General features: G+C 44.6%; 1 protein-coding gene across 1 annotated transcript in view; it reads left to right on the forward strand.

Moving 5' to 3' along the window:
* The window catches only part of LOC107113149 (A disintegrin and metalloproteinase with thrombospondin motifs 9-like), a gene marked incomplete at its 5' end in the record, with an annotated part of 147,551 nt that overhangs the window by 116,503 nt on the left and 11,936 nt on the right, over positions 1-19,112 (forward strand). Inside the window, 4 exon segments of the mRNA XM_015414419.1 lie at positions 5,226-5,396; positions 13,260-13,454; positions 16,794-16,926; positions 18,959-19,053. Of these exon segments, the coding sequence (XP_015269905.1) occupies positions 5,226-5,396; positions 13,260-13,454; positions 16,794-16,926; positions 18,959-19,053 (594 nt within the window).

Genomic DNA, 19,112 nt, shown 5'->3' on the forward strand with positions numbered 1-19,112 from the left:
GGTCTGGAAACTGCATTTATTCCAAAGTTTCCTTTCCATGGAGACTCCTTTTTCAATGGGAGAAGTCTTCTGTTGTTAATAGGGTGTTCCTGTAGGAACCACATCTTGCCTGGACTAAAAGAGAAGAAGAAGAGATTGGATTTATACCCCACCCTTCACTACCTGAAGGAGAGCAGTTTACAATCTCCTTTCCCTTCCCTCCCCACAGCAGACACCCTGTGAGTTGGTGGGGCTGAGAGCTCTTTTGAGAACTGCTCTTGAGAGAACAGCTCTGAGACTGACCCAAAGTCACACCAGCAGCTGCATATGGAGGCGTGAGGAATCAAACCCAGTTCTCCCAGATTAGAGTCCGCACTCCTAACCACTGTACCAAACTGGCACCAAAGAGTTTTACTGGCTGTTTGTGTATGTCACCAGACTCAATCCAAGGTGCTGCTCTTCACTTTTAAAGCCTTAAACTACTTAGATATCATTTTGAAATGTAGCCAGATCCCCTGATGGAAACGGGAGTCCCCCGCCACCAGGTCTTGCCCCCACCCAGCTGCCAGTCAGCTGGCTGTCATGAGATTTACCAGTAGAGAAAGAAAGGGACAGGCCATGGTGCTGGCATCACACAGGAAGTGACATCACACTATCAACTTCTGGGCAACGCTCTGGCATTTGGGCAAAAACTGTGTGGTAGAAGCCAGTTTTACCATAGAGTTTTTGCCCAATCACCCAGATGTCACTGGTGTGATGACATCCCTTCCTGTGCGGTGCTGGCAACATGGCTTGGGCCTTTCTCCTGGTGAATCCCCCCCCCCCCAATTCCCTGCCAGTTGCCAGGAGGACCCTGGCAACCCTAACCATGCTCTGGGTTACTGGAAATGTGATCAGCTATGGCTTGAAGTAGAAGGATAGTGGGGAAAATGTTTGTGGAATTTCTCACACTGAAGTGAGGCCCAACCAGCTGCATCACTGGAAAGCTTCTGGTGAATGGCAAAACCAAGGCTGATTTCGCACTAGAGCTGCCTCGATGTTGCGCTGCTGTTTGCCCCAATACTATTGGTCAATTTCACACCCAAAGCTGCGGGGGTGCATTTTGACTCGCAGCTTCGCCCGATTTCCCCCACAGTTTCGTGATCCTGTTTTTTTGAGGATCATGAAACTGCGGAGGAAATCAGGCGAAGACGTGGGTCAAATGCAGCCCCGCTGCTTCGGGTGTGAAATTGACCAATAGTATCGGGGCAAATGGCGGCGCAATATCGAGGCAGCCCTAGTGCGAAATCAGCCCAAGTGAATCTTGGAGAGAAAATCCAAATCATATGAACACTGCAGCTAAAATTCAATTATCCCATTGCAGTGATCCCTGTTTTTCTCTCTCTAAAGGAAAGTAAAACAGTGCTGCTACCAAAAGCACTGGTCTCCCAAGCTCAGGCTGGGAATTCTGCAATTGAAGCAAGCAGCTACTAAATAACACCTTCATAATTTCTTTGGTCCTACGGATTTTTCACCCAGCTCAGTATAGTTAAGAAACAGCTTGTGAGTAAGCATCAGTCATTTTCATTAGATAGTGCTTTGTACTTTCTGCCTCTAGAAATCAGAAAACCCACACTGACTAGGATGTACATTCATTTTAAATACAGCTCATTTCCAGTCTCTGTACTACATTCCAGGCTAAAGGATACTGTGGGGGGAAAGTCCTGGAGGTCACAAGGAAGAAGGAAATCTCTTCTATCTGCATTTTGCTTGAAGTCTGGCAAATTCCTGCATCCTATCTCATTTCTATAATCCCCTCAGATTTGGCTCTGACAGCTAATATAGTACAGTACACTTGGGTAAAGCTGCATTGCCCAGCTAGCTAAATATCATAATTAATAATAATTACAAACTATCATTTCATAGCATAATTTAGCGATCATTGAAAGCCCAGAGGTGCTAACTTGGTTAAACACAGTTGTGATGCAGACAGTGAGACTGTGGCATTTGAATATCCCATCTGTGTCTGTAATAGGGGTGTGCAAAAAAGTTCAGTATTTTTCCGATTCAGGTCTATTGGACACCTAAAATATTGGTATTCCCAAATCCCAGTATTAGTATTTTATCGTTTCAGGTAAATATTTGAGAAACCTGAATGTATTCATCTCCATTCTACCTTATGGGTACCATCCCCATAGGGTATAATGGAGTTCAGAAGGCACAATGTGATGAATTCAGAAGGCATTTAAACCTATTCTGAACTTCACCTGTGGGGCAGGCTCACCCACCCCGCTGTTAGGCTGACATGGCTGGAAGTAGATTTATCGATCCATTTTGACCCCCTCGCCCATTTCCAAGTGAGAGGGACAGAAGGGCTTTTAGCCATTTAATCCTGACAGGGGGGCGGGCTCACCCACCCCCTGTTTGGCTGACATGGCTGGAAGCAGATTCATTGATCTCTTTCACTCCTGCCCCCTGCTTCCAAGCAGGGGAGAGAGAAAGGGATCAATTAAATGGCTTTTAGCCATTTGAACTTAACAGCAGGGCAGATGAGCCCACCACGCTTTTAGACTAGCATGGCTGGAAGCCAATTCATCGATCCCTTTTGCTCCCCCCTGCAAAAGGGATCAATGAAATGGCTTTTAGCCATTTAAACCTAACAGTGGGGAGGGTGAGCATGCCCCACTGTTAGGCTGGCATGACTGGAAAGAAATAGAAAACACTGTGCAGAAGTCAACTACTGTATATACCCCATAAAGATGCTTTGAAAATACTAAATTGGTCTCATCTTTCAGTTACAGCAATCAAACTATTTTTGAACGGTGCATATAGCCAAATATTTTAAAGCAAATTTATTAGGTATGTACAAGTAGGTGACTTCTGCATTGTGTTTTATGTTTCTTTTTTGCCTTTATACACTGTGGTCCTGTTGTGTTTGTTATTACTCTGACATGGCTGAAAGCCAATTCATCAATCCCTTTCACTCCCCACCCCGGCTTTTAGCCATTTAAACCTAACAGCGGGGCAAAAATGCTTGACTAGCAGAGTTGTGCCTACTGGTGTGCAATGAAAAAATATTCAGTAATATTCGGATTTGGGGTTTAAAAACTGGAATACATTCAGAATACCAATATCAGTATTGTATTGGTATTCGGGAATTCTCAGGAATCCCAAATATATTCAGCTTCATTATACCCTATGGGGCCATTGTAGTCAATGGCAAATCTCCTAGGGTATATTCAGTGGGATGGGGGGGGGATGGGGGACCAAATTTGCAGTGTAGATGCTGAAGCCTCTCCACAAAAGAATCTCCAAGTTTCAACAAGATTGGACCAAGGGGTCCAATTCTATGGGCACTCAAAGAGGGTGCCCCCATACTCCATTGTTTCCAATGGGGAGGGAATAGCAAGGCAGTATAAGCCTTGCAGAATGTCCCAGAAAATCCCTGCAGTTGAAAGTGGGGGGGGGGGCATTTTTGCAAGACCAGCAGCAGAACCAGTGCCACTGTGGCAGTGATAAAACCTTACAGGACTAAGGTCAGATTTGAGAATCTCTAAAGTGGGGGGGGGGACATTTCTGCAAGGAAAGCAGAACCAGTGCAATGTACTAGTGCCCAGCAGCAGAACCCAGTGCCAATGTGGCAGCAACTGGCTCTGCTGTCCTTGGAGAAATGCCGCCCTCAGTTTCTACTTCAGAGAGCCATTTTGGTGTAGTGGTTAGGACCACAGACTCTGATCTGGGAGAACCAGGTTTGATTCCCCACTCTTGCACATGCAGCTGCTGGTGTGACCTTGGGTCAGTTACAAGTTTTTCAGAGCTGTTCTCTCATGAGCAGTTCTCAAAAGAGTTCTCTCAGCCCCACCTACCTCACAGGGTGTCTGTTGTGGGGAGGAGAAGGGAAAGGAAATTGTAAGCCACTCTGAGACTCCTTCAGGTAGTGAAGGGCGGGGTATAAATCCAATCTCCTCCTCCTCCTCTTCCTCCTCCTCCTCCTCTTCTTCTAGATTTGCCATTGACTATATTGACCCCAGAAGGTATAATGGATAGCCAAGTAGTAATCGGGAATCTCTATTTGGCTACTGAATAGGTGCTCTGATTTGGTATTTGGATGAATGAATACCTCAGTAATGCTGCTAAGGCAATAATCAGGTATTTATTTGGCTCGGTATATACCGAATGCAGACCCCTATTCGTGCTATGGCGGCACAACTCTGCAAGTGAAGCATTTAAACTTAAAATCCCTTTAAACATGCTGTGTGTGAGGAACCCAGAAGCAGCGTAAGTTCATCCGGAAGGTGGGTGAACTTGTGCCGCTTTGGTGAGTGAAGCTGAGCCCAAATAAAACCCAAATAAATATCAGTTTTTATTCGGGCTCAGCTAGATCAGGTATTTATTTGACTCAGTATATATGAGCTCTAGTCTGTAATTGGAATTTGACATTGGTAGTTTTTCCCTAAAAAGTAGCCACAGGGAGACTAGATATAGATCTGGGCTGGACACTAGTTAAGGGGTTAAGGGGTATATAAACTCTTTCTCTTCCCTTCCCCCCACTAAAAATGCCCTTCTCTGGCATTACTTCAAGTGGTTGATAGGGGGGAAAACAGACATATTATGGGTATCAGTCTTTTTTCCCTATGAAACTTAAAGAAGGCATGAGGACGGAGGACCATTTCCAGTTGTCCTATGCAGGAGCCATAATCCAGATCAGGGGTCTTTTCTCCCCATCAGTTACATCACATTTAATTTGTCCCTTAAGTAAGGAAACATTTTGTGAAAGTGTCCTCAATCATATCTATATTTATGTGGAAGTAAGCACCACTGAATTCAGTTGCCCTTACACTCTAGGAAGTGTATACGGGATTTCAACCTGTCAGCTGAAATCCTGAAGAATGTGATAATTATTTGTTACAATTTGTGCTGCTGGTCACACTTTAAAACTTAGGTGATAGGGGAATGCATCTTAATATAAAAATATACAGTAATAATAACCCCATTTGCTTACTGGGTAACTGTATGCTTCAGTTAGCCTTCATTTAGTTGTCTCTAAGTCAGTTTTCTATCCCCCTACCCCATGATTTCAGTATAAATTCCCATCCTAATTCTGGTCCAGAGGTAGATAAATTGACATTTTAAAAATAAACTGCAGGTGTAGAGAAGCATCTCTCTCTCAAAAGGATCATCTGTCCCATCATCAACCCTTTTCTTTCATTCCTCTACCTACATAAGTGGCACCAGATGGCCTCCAACCACTCTCTTTGTCTTTACAGTGCAGCAAAACATGTGGGGAAGGGTCCAGGTACCGCAAAGTGATCTGCGTGGATCAAAACAGACAAGAAGTGGATGGGCTTCACTGTGATCCAAGCAAGAGGCCGCCTGATGTTGAGAGTTGCAACTTGCCACCATGCGAGTACATCTGGATTACAGGAGATTGGTCAGAGGTATGTGTCTCCTAGAGAAGAGGAAAGTTAGGCTTTGGACTTAATGGGGGGGGGATTCTAAACGATGCACTCCAGGTTCAAGGGATAAAGTGTGCTAATCAGTTGATTTATACAGTGCTTCCTCTTACTTTCTTGGAGCAAATCGTTTGTTGGTGTGGATTTCCTTCTTTGTAAGTAAATGAACTTTTGGTAGGGGAATGTAACTTGAGGGGAACAGAAAGAGAAGTAGATGAAAGGCAGTGGCAAGCAGGCTCCCAGTTAGACCATGACAGGAAGGAATTCTGTAGTTGTGGAGCAGCTATTGAAAATGCCTCTGTCCATTCCCTTGCTTTTCAAATTTGGCTCATAGACTGTTACCAATGTTAACTTCTGAACTGAGGCACAGGCTGGGAGACAGTCTGTGGAATCTACAGCCCAAGCCAAATGGGCCTATATAAGTCAAACTGGATCTTTTTCCTACATTCATGAGGATTTGTTAGAATGCATTTAAAAGCAACATAAAACCGAGTATCACAAGTTTCTAAAACCTGAAACATAACTGCAGGCTAATAAGACAGACCCACTGTCAAAGACCCTCCATAACTAAATTTCATTAAAGATCCCCCTAAGAATGGCCATTTTCAACAACTGGCGGGATACCTGTAGACTGTGATACCACGACTCTGAAATTGCATCCCACTGAAACTGCTTTCAGCAATTCCTGCATCATGGTATCAGGGTACAAAAGGGCCTCTCTTGGAGCCAGACTAAGTAGGAGTACTGACTTGGTGGTCTTTGCCCAGGCAAGTCTACACAGGAGAAAATGCTGTAGTCCCACACGTTTCAGGGCTTGAAGGGATGCAACCACCCCTTTTAACCACCCAGCTAACTGCCAGGCAATGTAAATTGAAAAAAACAGGAATAGGATGCTCCTGGCTGCTTATGCTTGACAATCTGGCAGTCCCTCCGAAAGGCAAAACGGTCCCAGAAGTAACAAGTAAATCAAGAAATACTGGGGTTTTTTTAAATGGATATAGAAGAAGAGGAGGAGGAAGAGGAGGAGATTGGATTTATATCCTGCCCTTCACTACCCAAAGATGTCTCAGAGCGGCTTACAAACTCCTTTCCCTCCCCCTCCCCACAACAGACATCCTGTGAGGTAGGTGGGACTGAGAGAGCTCTTGACATACTGCTCTTTTTCAAGAACAGCTCTTATCAGAACTATGGCTTGCCCAAGGTCATTCAGCCAGGTGCAAGTGGAGGAGTGGGGAATCAAACCCGTTTCTCCCAGATTAGAGTCCACGCACTTAACCACTACACCAAACTGAATTTGGTTTGAGTTACACTCAAAAGCAGTAGTTCACAATAGTTAAGCATTCATGTATTGAAAATAGCTGAACAATCCTAAGCAAAGTTACAGGCTCTCTTTTAGAGAGCCAGTTTGGTGTAGTGGTTAGGAGCATGGACTTTATTCTGGGAGAACCGGGTTTGATTCCCCACTCCTCCACATGCTGGTGTGACCTTGAGTCAGTCACAGTTCTGTCAGAACTGTTCTCGAAAGAGCTCTCTCAGCTCCACCTACCTCACAGAGTGTTCGTTGTGGGGAGGGGAAGAGAACAGAGTTTGTAAGCCACTGAGACTCGGAGTGAAGGGCAGGGTATAAATCCAACTTCTTCTCTTACACTCCTAGAAGCATGTAACTCTGCTTCGAATTGCACTGGAATTGTAAATACTAAAACTATGCAAGAGTTCAGTATGACCATGGAAAAATAAAGTGACCAATTGGTAGGCACCTGCCACCCTTCCCATTCTGCTATCCGCTTTCACCCTTTCCCTGTCTCTGGACAGATCTGCATTGTACTCAGTATTATGCAACCAAGAAAGCTGCCACTCAAATGGAGGTGCCCATGTATGCGGCACTTGGGAAGGGAGCTGATGGAAAGGGTTGCAGTAACACTGCATGCATTGTGCATATGTGTGGTTGGGATTGGTCCAGCTATTCTGGAAATTAAAAAGAACAAGCAAACAATAACAACCTCAAACTAAAATCAACTAGTTGCCGACTAAAAATATCCTTTTCTCTGGGTAAATATGAGGCTCAGATTCGTGCCTTTTGAGCAAACTTGATTTGGCAGCTCTGTCCCACAACATGGAGCATACTCGTCTAGAGAAATGGACTACTTTCCATTGTCGCCAGAGCCGAGCATAGAAAGAAACAGGCTGATCCAGGCCTGCTTCTTCTGCATCGTATGAAGGAGCATTTCACACCTGAAAGAGCTGCAATGAGAAATGAGAGCGCTTTTGCTGACCTAGCAAAACAGGGGAAATTAAAGAGCAGAGTGGAGCTGAATCACAAACAGAAAATGCTTGGGGATATATGGTAGCAAAAAAAGAACTGAGAAGAGCTAGGTGAATGTTTGAAATGTATATGGGTTCTCTCACTTTCTTTATACCGCAGTTCTGGATTACAGGCTGTGCTGTGGGCCTTAAATATGGAGGAGGGGCAGCTAGCTAAGTTTCTGTACTAATTACTGATCTAAATAATGCGGCTAGAATTCCCAAAATAAATTGTACCCGGAAGGTGGACTTTTATGCATAATGTTTCTTTATCCTTCTAAATAATTCTTATTGTAAATTTTGGGGCATTTGGTGAGTATAAATAGTTGTGATAGGGCAGGAAATGGGGTAGCAAGACGGAAGAAATAAATGAGAAAATGACATAGAGATAGGAAGATAAAAGAGTCTATTAGGGAGGCATTTAAAGACACTGTTGTCTGGCCTGGCCTTTGGACTTGCCCTTCCGTCAGTTTCTGGTCCTTTACCAGAGACTCTGGCAAAGGCAAAGTTACAAAAGCTGTCTGATTCAGTTTGAATATCTCCATTCTGATGTTGTTTCTTCTTTGTGAGAAATGAACCCATCAGTCTTTATTTTCATGCTGATTTCTCTGTCCTTGGTCCTCATTTTTTCCAATACAATCAATGTATTTTCCATTATTTTTGCATCAGTTATGTCTAAATTGCTTGTAATGTATTAATGGCATAAAATGGTATAAAAACGGGGTAAAAGAAACAAAAGAAAACAAAATCATCTATGACAGAAAAACAAATAATGACAACATAGGACAAGAAAATGACCAGATCAACCCATTGCTACCAAAGACTTAAAAGAAAGTTAATCTATAACCTATTCTTTTCTTGAGGTCATCACAATTCAATAATTACAGTCCATGGGATGTTGCCATTCACGTTAAGTTGTGTGGTTCTACAGACTCATATTTCTAGTCATTGGTATTGAAAAAGAGAGATTCATATAAAGGGAAAGAAATTTCCTGTAGGTTGCAAATGTACCTTTATTCCCTTCTTCTACAACCATTTTATGTTACACACTTACTTCGGTGAAGGTTGTTTCCAGATTGCTGTGTGCAGCCAATACTCCCTGATTTTATGCTGTCAGGAAACCATAGCATATCTGATCCAACAATAACTTGCAATATATTCCTCACAATGGGAGTGTGGGGAAATAAACTCCCTTAAATGGCACCACACAATCATTTCCCCCTTGCCATGTAAAAGGAGAGTGTATGCACAGCCATAGATTATAACAGCAGTGGGTATAGTTAGCGAGTATATGTAAAATATGTAAAATAAAAGAAAATAAGGAGCTGCGGTGGCTCAAGTGGTTAAGACGCTGAACTGCAGGCTGTGGAAGGTCAGTAGTTCAGCAGTTCGAGATCCGGGTGCCGCATGATGGAGTGAGCTCCCATCTCCAGTTCCAGCTCCTGCCATCCTAGCAGTTTGAAAGCAAGAAATTGCAAGTAGATAAATAGGTACCACTTCGGTGGGAAGGTAACAGCGTTCCGTGCACCTTGGTGTTTAGTCATGCCGGCCACATGACCACGGAAATGTCTTCGGACAGCGCTGGCTCTTCGGCTTTGAAATGGAGATGAGCACCGCCAGGGCTCTTTTTGTAGAAAAAGCCCAGCAGGAACTCATTAGCATAATAGGCCACACCCAACAGCAGAAACTCATTAGCATATTGGGCCACACCCCTGACAGCACAGCTCATTAGCACATTAGGCCACACCCCCATGTTACCAGAAGTGTGGTTATCCAGCCACACCCACCTTTTGCTTGTTATTCTGTTTACCTTGTTTGTTGTCAAAACCCAGGGCTTTTTTGTAGCAGGAACTCCTTTGCATGTTAGGCCACACACCCCTAATGTAGCCAATCCTAATGAGTTTCTGCACATTCCTGCCCAAAAATAGCCCTGAGCACCGCAACCCTAGAGTCGGATTCGACTGGCTTTCGAGCAAGGGAACCTTTACCTTTACCTTATATGTAAAATGGAGGAGAGGAGAATGATGTAAGCCACTTTTGGACCTGATTGGGGAGAAAGGTGGGGTATAAATGGAGTATATAAATAAACTAATAAATGGTTAGTGCTCTGCATCTTCCATGAGATAAAAACATGGAGCATTGCATTTCGGAATGCCATATTCCAAACAAACAAGTGCATGTTGGCTTGCTCAGGTTTCTAGTTGCCTTGTTTGTGGGAAATGATGGTAAAAAACAGGTAGTCAACCCATTTTTGCAGTCTATAGCTTAGGGATGCCAGCCTCCAAGTGACCAAACTTGCTTAATGTAAGAGCCACATAGAATAAACATCAGATGTTTGAGAGCCACAAGACATGAACAAATACTACACATTTTTACTGGGAAATATGCAGATTTGCTTTTTATTAACATTAAATGAGACTGTCAAAAATAATAACAAAAACAGTAAAAGCAGATATTGATAAAGATATTTAGTTGTCCAATGACATTTGTTTGCTAATGATATTTAGCTTCCCCAGCCACCCTGCCAGGAGCCACACAATATATGTGAAAGAGCCTCATGTGGCTCCCAAGCCACAGTTTGGCCACCCCTGGTTTAGAGGATGGATTCTATAGTACTGTGCCCCACTGAGGCTCCTGTTATTCCCAGGCTCCACCTTCAAATCTCCAGAAGTTCCCCCCTACCCCCGCCAGCAACCAGGAGAGACCTGGCAACCCTTCTATAGCTGCTTAAGTGTTTTACTTTAAATCAGCATACCAATGGCTGAGTTCAGACTGGCTGTTTGAAGCGGGAGGGAGTCGTGGCAAAAAAGACCCAGAACAAACTGTTGCGGGTTTTCCCGGTCACACTGCACCGACTGATGCCGGAGCATACCGGGGAGGAGGCGCAATGGAGTGTTCACATCGTTGGCCCAGAGGCTGTAAGCGGCTTTTTCTGGTAATCCGGTTATGTGCACTTATGCACTCATGTGCATAAGCGCATCCCTACCAGATTACAGCTTTTCACATTTACAGTTCCGGGAAGCAGGAGGGACGCGGAATAATCGCGCTTTCCAGGGTTTGATACCACTTTCACCTGGTATCTTTTAAACTCGAGAGGGAAGCATTACAAGACGGGTTGAGTATGGCTGGGGAATGCCTGACAGATGTGCCTGTGTGAACGGCCCCTTTAATCAATTTGTGAAACCTTTCTGTCTCATGCAGCGTGCCTATATCGGGGCAAACTGCCTGTCTGAACTTGGCCAATGTTTTGGTCAATGAGGCTTTTGGTTTGGCATTTCATTTCTTTGTGCCGTGAAAAGTGTTTTGAACATTGAGATGCTGGAATGAAATCTGGTGTACACATTTAAGGCACAGCTCTATGAGGCATTTTTGAACCCTGCTCAGCACCTGCTGCCATTGTCAAGGGACCAAGAATGCAATCTAGGCCTTGGAGATTGGGGCTGGTACATAATTCTGCTTGAAGTCTGATTGATCCATATCCATTTTCAAGGTGGAGGGAAAGATGCAAAATATCGTATAGTGCAGAATCTAATGTGAGGCCTCATTAAATTTAAAAGCTGCATGTCTCTCAGTCCTATCTCCAGCAAATATGGAGTTAGCATTATAGCAAATTTTGCCAATTCCCCCCTCCGATTGCAGATCTTCAATGTACCTCTCATGCTGTTCCTGGGGGTCCCCTGTCTCCCCGGCACAGCATTTCAGGAAGTTCAGTGGCTTGTTGGGGGGGGGGGGGGGGTGAGGGACAGGAAATTTCCATTCCACTAACAGACGTACCTCCCATAGCAGGAACCGACATTTTGACTCCAACCCATCATCATCTATCTGTGTATACTAGCCAGTCCACAGTATTCTGTCTCTTTGTCACATCACCTTGCTCAGACCATGTCAAAGAGAACTGGAAACTGGTTGGGGGGAGGGCAGTACATCAAAGATATATAGTCCTCCCTTCCTCTTGAAACTATTTGTGGGAGTTGGAAAGGAAAGAAACACATTTCTGGTGCTTCATTCATTATTTTTACAGGAAAGGTGACTTTAACAGGGGAAGGGAAATGAGCAGTGACAAAGTGGGGGGTACCGACTAGGTTGTAGGGTAAAGTCTGAAGTAGTGATTCTGTGAAGTTCAGTGAGGTTGTAACCAGTGTTCCCTCTAAGCTGAGTTAGTGCGAGCTAGCTCACAGTTTTTTAGCCTCCGGATCACACATTTTTGTCTTAGCTCAGGAAAGATGGCTCCAGAACAAACTAATTTATGTAGTAGCCAGATCACTCACTCACAATGTTAATGCCAGTAGCTCACAAGAGTAGAGTTTTTGCTCACAAGACTCCACAGCTTAGAGGGAACATTGGTTGCAACGCTAGTTCCTCTTGCTCCTAATCAAGTGCCATGCTTATTTAATTAAAAGTCAGTCCCTCTTGTTTCACTTTATTACTCCACTTTACAATTTAAAATATGATATATTTCAAAATTCTGTTTCATTTTTATGCCTGAGTGGTTGGCATTCATTAGCCTTGGCAGCCTAGGCCACTAGCCACATACAGTAGAGTCAGATATGTGTGAGCCCCCAGTTGATTTTGGTGCAGCTGTCCTAGCTGCTGAAACTGACTTGACCTTTTGGTAAATGTGAATTGGTAGAGGGCTCCAGAGCTGCTGCTTTCACCTCCTCCACGGAGGGAATCCGTGCTGGTAAATATGGCGCATGCAGCAAGGTGTCATAGTGATGCACAATGTACACAGAAGGAAAGGGAGCACCAAACAGCTTTCTGATCAATGTGCTACGTCCTCCCATTTTCATGCACTTCATTTCCCACACAGCGATGGGAAAATGCACATGCTCAGAAAAGAAAAGATAGCCCCTGTAGAGCTCCAGATAAAAAGTTTTTTTAAAACCCAAACTTCCACTAATGCAGTGCATAACTGGCAGCCCGGTCATATTTAAGCAGTGTGGAGGTTCACCTATCACTAGTTCTTAACTAACAGAAGATGAATGTGGTTAAGAGCAGGAAAAAGATAATGGGAAAGATGGGCCTATATAATTCCCAAACCCTACGAACACCTCTGCTGTGCTGTCCATAAAATTTCATAGGCCTGGAGGTGGTGGATAATAAAATGTTTAGTTTTATTTCTATTTACGACGAAGGCCAGCAATTGACATTTAAAATACAACAAAATTAATAAATAGTAAGAACACCAGTGAATAAAGGTAAAAGAAGCTTAAAACAGGAATAAAATACATTTTAAAATTCTTAACAGACAGTTAACAGTGAGATGATTGACATTTAACTTGCTGCGTTATAATGGATTTTCTAATCCTTAAGGCAATCCATCTAAATCTGGCCACTTGCTATGTTACCTCCAAATGCCTATCCACAAGGAGATTTTTCATAATACGAACTCTTTGCCTACTAGTGAGAGGTAAGGACTTGGGGGGCAGTAGTGATTTACAGAGATTATTATAGGCCTTACAGTCAAACATAACATGTTCTAAAATAATGTTTTTATCCATGTATAATATTATCAAAACACTCTGATTTTTATTTATTTATTTGCAGTGTTCTGTGACATGTGGAAAAGGCTACAGGCAACGGCTGGTCTCCTGCAGTGAAATTTACACTGGGAAGGACCATTACGAGTATGGTTATCAGAACACTATCAACTGCCCTGGCACACAACCACCAAATGTAGACTCATGCTACCTGGGTGAATGTCCAGTTTTGGCAATGTGGAGAGTTGGAAATTGGGGAAGTGTATGTTTCTAGTACTTCTTATTTTATTATTCCTTTTTTCATTTTAATGTGGCCTGACCTGTCCTGAGGGTTTGTAACAGCCAAATATGGGAAAAGAGTATTTCCTACACACACACACACACAGAGAGAGAGAGACAGAGAGAGAGAGAGAGAGAGAGAGAGAGAGAGAGAGAGAGAGAGAGAGAGAGAGATGCTTCATTTTTTAATAACCCTTCATCTCCATTACTCTGCAGTATGGCCCCTTGGACAACTGAGGGACTGATAGACGAAGGAAGGAAGAACATGGCAGTTTAACTAGGAATCATCAAATTTTATTTAAATACGTGTAATCTCTGCTTCTAGGAGCTATGGAACTTCCCTTGTGGACAACCCAAATTCCACTTACAAGGTCACATCTTGCCCTTATATTTAACTGTGAGAACCTCTGTCAGTTGCCCAGAGTTCACAAGGATCTAATCTTGCTGTGTCCAATTGATTGTGTTGCCTGGATACAGAAATTAAAATCTCCCCCATGTGAATGTTAGAAAAAGCTTTTTTACAACAGCATCTGAGTGAGATTTGTATTTGGAAGATGTATTTTCACTGGGCTTCACACACTGTGCATAGGGTTTTTTTTTTGTTATTGCACATCTTAGCTAATGGAAAAGGGGGGGAGTCAGTCCATTGTACTGAACAAATGCAACATTCAGGCACAGCTGTGCTTTGCTTGTGTAGATAGTTTCTTCCTTTCTGTATTGCGTTAGACATGGAGACAGCCTTAGTATCTGTGGGTTTCAGAGCAAGAGATTTCTGTCAGAGCAAAGTGGGCTTCTTACCTCCTTAATGTCTTTATATCTATCATCTGGGACTCAGAGAGCAGAAGAAGTAGAAGCATTTGGGACCACTTGTGGTCCTCAGTGACTGGAGAAGGCAGGCAGGGAAGAATGTTATACATAATCAGAACGAGTGACTGTTTGGTGCGTAACCAGTGGTGTTGGGTGGGGCATGAACACATGAAGCTGCCTTATACTGACTCAAATCATTGGTCTGTTGAGGTCAGCCTTGTCTACTCTGACTGGCAGTGGCTTTCCCGGGCTTTCTAGTCCTTTTAACTAGAAATGCTGGGGACTGAATCTTGGACCTTCTGCATGCAAAGCAGTTGTTATACTGCTGTGCCAACAGCCCTTCTTAAGGCAATGATCTGAGGACAAAGTGATTGAAATGGGCTGTACTCTTTTGTAGGCTACCAGTGATGGAAGCATCTGTCTAATACAGCTTATCCCCAAGGAGCTCAAGCAACATACACTGTAATCCTTTCCATTCTCCCTGCAACTGTGAGAAGCACATTAGGTTGAGAGAGAAGTCATTTTCAGTAACATGTAATGGGAGTCCCACCAATGGGAGCAATGCTGTTGACATCATGGGTGCCATTTTGTGTGCATAGGGCAGCGCACAGATATTTTTTAAAAATGTGTACAGCTTTGGTACGTGCCACCCCTTGAAACGTTGACCACATGTGGTGGGGGCATTATGGGTAGCACACCCTTCTATTAGTGAGCTCCTGGTAAACATGATGCAATGATTGGCCCACTGTCACCCAGCAAGCTTCATAGCAGAGTGGGTATTTAGACCCAGGCCTCTCAGATCCTAAACCACTATTAACCATGACGATACACTGGCTCTCTGACTAGGGATATCAGGGGACTGGCACCTGAGATAGCAGAGATCCATGACCTTTTGCTGAAACCTTTTGAACTATGGACAGCTCTAACTGGTCCCTTAATCCCCACACCCCCAAAAAAACATATGCCTGAGTCAGTGGACTGCAGATTATGTCCTTGAATATACCACAAAGCATCACATCCCAGTACCTGTCTTCTCTTTTGTGCAGTCCCGGATAATGAGATTACGTTGGGGTTTATTTGCAGGAAGGTGATACTAGCAAGAGTATTTTGGGGCCGGAGCGTGCCGGAGCACTGCTCCGGGAGCCCAGGAGCTGGCAAAATGGTGGTGGCAGCAAGCCGCGCCCCCAGCTCCCTGCGGTACAGCCTGACACTGGCTCCCCGGAGCCCGCGCTGGAGCACTGCGGCCCCAGGGAGGCTCAAGGAGGCCCATCTCTGCTTTTCCGGGGCCCACGCTGGAGCGCTGCGGCCCCGAGGAGGCCCGTCGCTGCCTCCCCGGGCCAGCGCCAGAGCGTTGCGGCCCGGGAGAGCCCAGAGGATGCCCGTTGCCATCTCCCTGGGGCCCGTGCTGGAGCGCTGCGGCCCCAGGAAGGCCGGAGGAAACCCGTTGCCATCTGTCCGGGGCCTGCGCCAGAGCACTGCAGCCTGGGGGAGGCCAGAAGAGCCCCCCACTGCCTTCCTGGGCCAGCACCAGAGCGCTGCGGCCCAGGGAAGGCCAGAAGAGGCCCCCCGCCACCTCCCGGGGTAAGTTAGGGATCTGCGGGGGGTCCCGGAGGCTTGATTGGGGGAGTGGGGGGGGGAGAGCCTTCCCCCACCTCTTTGCCCTCTTCTCTTTTCCTTCTCTTTCTTCCTTCCTCTCTTTTCCTCCTTTTCTTCTCTCTTTCTTTCATTCCCTCCTTTCCTTCCCTCATTTTCCTCTTTCCTCCTTCTTCCCTTCTCTCTTTCTTTCTTTCCCTCCTTCTTCTCTTTCTTTTCTTCTTCCTTCTTTCCTTCGCTTTCGTTTACTCTTTCCTTCCTTTGTTCCTTCTCTCTACTCTCCCCCTCTCTTTCCTTCCCTCTTTCCTCCTTCTGCGGCCCGACTCTAGTGAGAAGGGGTTTAAACCCCTTCTCTCTTCGCTTCCCCCCCCTTCCCAGCTGGGGAAGGAAAGGAGAGACTTTTGAAGATGCCTTCCCCCCCCCCTTGCTTCCCCTTCTGACATCACTTTCAGTGATGTCAGGGGATGTTGCATATGCTAATTAGCTATTATGCTAATAGCCTAGTAGCTCATTAGCACACCATATGCTAATGAGCTCCTGCAGCTCTTTTTCTACAAAATGACCCCTGGGTACTAGCATTCCTTCATTGGTCTCTTAGTTTAAATGGCACACTGGATTGCCTGAGCATACGTGGCTGCAGCAGTGTGCCTTACAGCAAGTCATTCTGTTTGCAAATATACATGGTAATATGCTATTTCCAACACTGCATACAAGAATCAGCATGCCACTTGAAAAACTCACCCTCTTCTCCCCCCCTTTTATTTATTTATTTTAATCCTTTCAAGTCTTTATACGCTCACAACTTTCTTGGTTTTGTTTTTGGAAACCGCGCTTAATCTTTACCCAAACATACGAAATATGTATGAAGTATCTCTCTCTGTCTCAGGAATGAAACTGATGCTAGTTTTCTTTGTTATTTTAGTGCTCAGTGACTTGTGGAATTGGGGTAATGCACCGGTCAGTTCAGTGCCTTACAAACGATGACCAGGCAAGCGATCTATGCCTTGATGATTTGAAACCTGAAGAGAGAAGAATGTGCCACAATATTCATGAATGTAAGGGGATTTCCAAACGATCTGAAATATCTGAAACATTCCCTTTAGTGCAATCTTAGCACTAGTCCCGAACTAACAGAAGTTACTCTGTATCCTGTCCCCTTATACTGGGGGCTGTGATGGTACATTGCCAGGGGAGAGCCATATAATCTTTTAAGTGGGTGCTGCTATGTTTGGTTGAAAGCAGAGAAGATGCCTAGAGTTGGCAGAGGGGAGCCCATAGATGCTAGAGATCAGATCGTTGTTAAGGAAGTTTCAGAAACTATCATGGCATTGTTGCAGGGGTAACCTTGCTGATGCTCGCTACCTTTCCCCCTGTAGCTAGTTTGGTGTAGTGGTTAAGAATGGCAGACTCTAATCAGAAGAACCAGATTTGATTCCCCACTCCTCCACATGCAGCCAGCTGGGTGACCTTGGGTCAGTCACAAGTTCTTTCAGAGCTGTTCTCTCACAAGCAGTTCTTGAAAGAGCTCTCTCAGTCCCACCTACCTCACAGGGTGTCTGTTGTGGGGAGAGGAAGGGAAGGAGATTGTAAACCGCTCTGAGACTCCGAGTGAAGGGTGGGGTATAAATAAAATCTCCTCCTCCTCCTCCTCCTCCTCCTCCTCCTCGAGGGCTTCTCTGTTCAAGTGGTACATGTGAGGACTGCCCTACATCTTAAAACACTTTCTTTAAAAGTCACAAAAAGGTGCAGGTGTAAGAGAGGACAAATTATATCATCACTAGTTAATGACATTTCAGGCACTATCAGATAGGGACCTTTCATGTTGGATTTATTTATTTATTTAGTGCCCTCCACCCACCCACCAAGCAGCTCAGGGCAGCATATATCATCTCCTGTCCTCCATTTTATTCTCCTCCTCCCCCTTCTAAAAAAAACCCCACCCTCTGAGGTAAGTTAGGGTGAGAGTGAGTGACTGGCCCAAGGTCATCCAGTGAGCTTCATGGGCTTCCCAGTTCCTAATCCAACACTCTTAACCGTTAACACCACACTGGCTCTCTCTAGCTCTCATTTCCACAACTATATACCGCACAGCTCCAACGGTCTCTTCATAGCACAAGAGCCATTGCTAAGCAACTTCTTCCATCATGAAATAGTTTCAGAAGTAGAGGAGTTTATGGCAGGGCTTCATTTTGTGCCAGCATTGCCTCTCCTAGGACCTGAAGTGATGCCAGTCTGAGAAGGACCTACTTCTGCCATTTAAAGCATCTGTCCCTGTATTTATGGTGTGTGAAGGAGATGCATGGTGGCAGTTCCCACATTCAGAAGATAGCATTAGAAAGGCCACACAAAATAATGACAGATCTGCAAGCTACTAAAACAACTGTGCTTTCCAAGTAACAAGATACTGCAGAAGGAAAGCATGATATCCCCAGGACAGAAGGCAGGAAGAATACCAAGTTGTACATAATAAAATATATACTAAAACTCAAGAAAGGACTCACAGAGTTGGTGAGTCATTACTGAGTCAAGAAGCGCGCTTGTTTTAGCCAGTGTGGTGTAGTGGTTGTGGACTCTAATCTGGAGAACTGGGTTTGATTCCACACTCCTCCATATGCAGCCATTCAGGTGACCTTGGTTCAGTCACAGTTGTCTCAGAGCTTTTCTATCAATGGCTGTTCTCTCAGAGCTCTCTCAGCCCCACTTACCTCACAAGGTGTCCGTTGTGGGGAGAGGAAGGGAAAGAGATTGTAAGCCACTCTGAGACTCCAAGTGAAAGGCGGGGTATAAATACAACCTCCTCCTCCTCCTTCTTCCTAGGTAGATATTAAATTCAGCTCTAATTGTCTAGGCTGGTAGTTTTGCCTCCTGTTGTGCTCTGTTTGAATATTGTTGCTGTTGTGGGTGGGAGGGGGGATTTTAAGTATACTCCCTAGGCAGGAAGTTTATGGGCTTTAGCGATATAGAACAAATGAAATGATACATTTAATTGGGTCAATCCAGCTTGATGGCTTTGCATCTTTGATTCAAAACAGCAGTCTGTCACACTAATTCAATTGCTGCTTAGTTATTAACATGTCTTTGACTTAGGTGAGTTACCAACAAGCTGCAAGGAAGTAAAAACTCTCAAAGGCATCAGTGAAGATGGAGAATATTACCTTAAAGTCAAAGGAAGGCTCTTAAAGGTGTGTTTGAACCACCTCATACATCTTTGTAATGCAGGTTATAGAGTTTGAACGCTTCA

Source organism: Gekko japonicus, unplaced genomic scaffold (genome assembly GCF_001447785.1).
Source record: "Gekko japonicus isolate JY-2015 unplaced genomic scaffold, Gekko_japonicus_V1.1 scaffold1472, whole genome shotgun sequence".
Classification (NCBI taxonomy): domain Eukaryota; kingdom Metazoa; phylum Chordata; class Lepidosauria; order Squamata; family Gekkonidae; genus Gekko; species Gekko japonicus.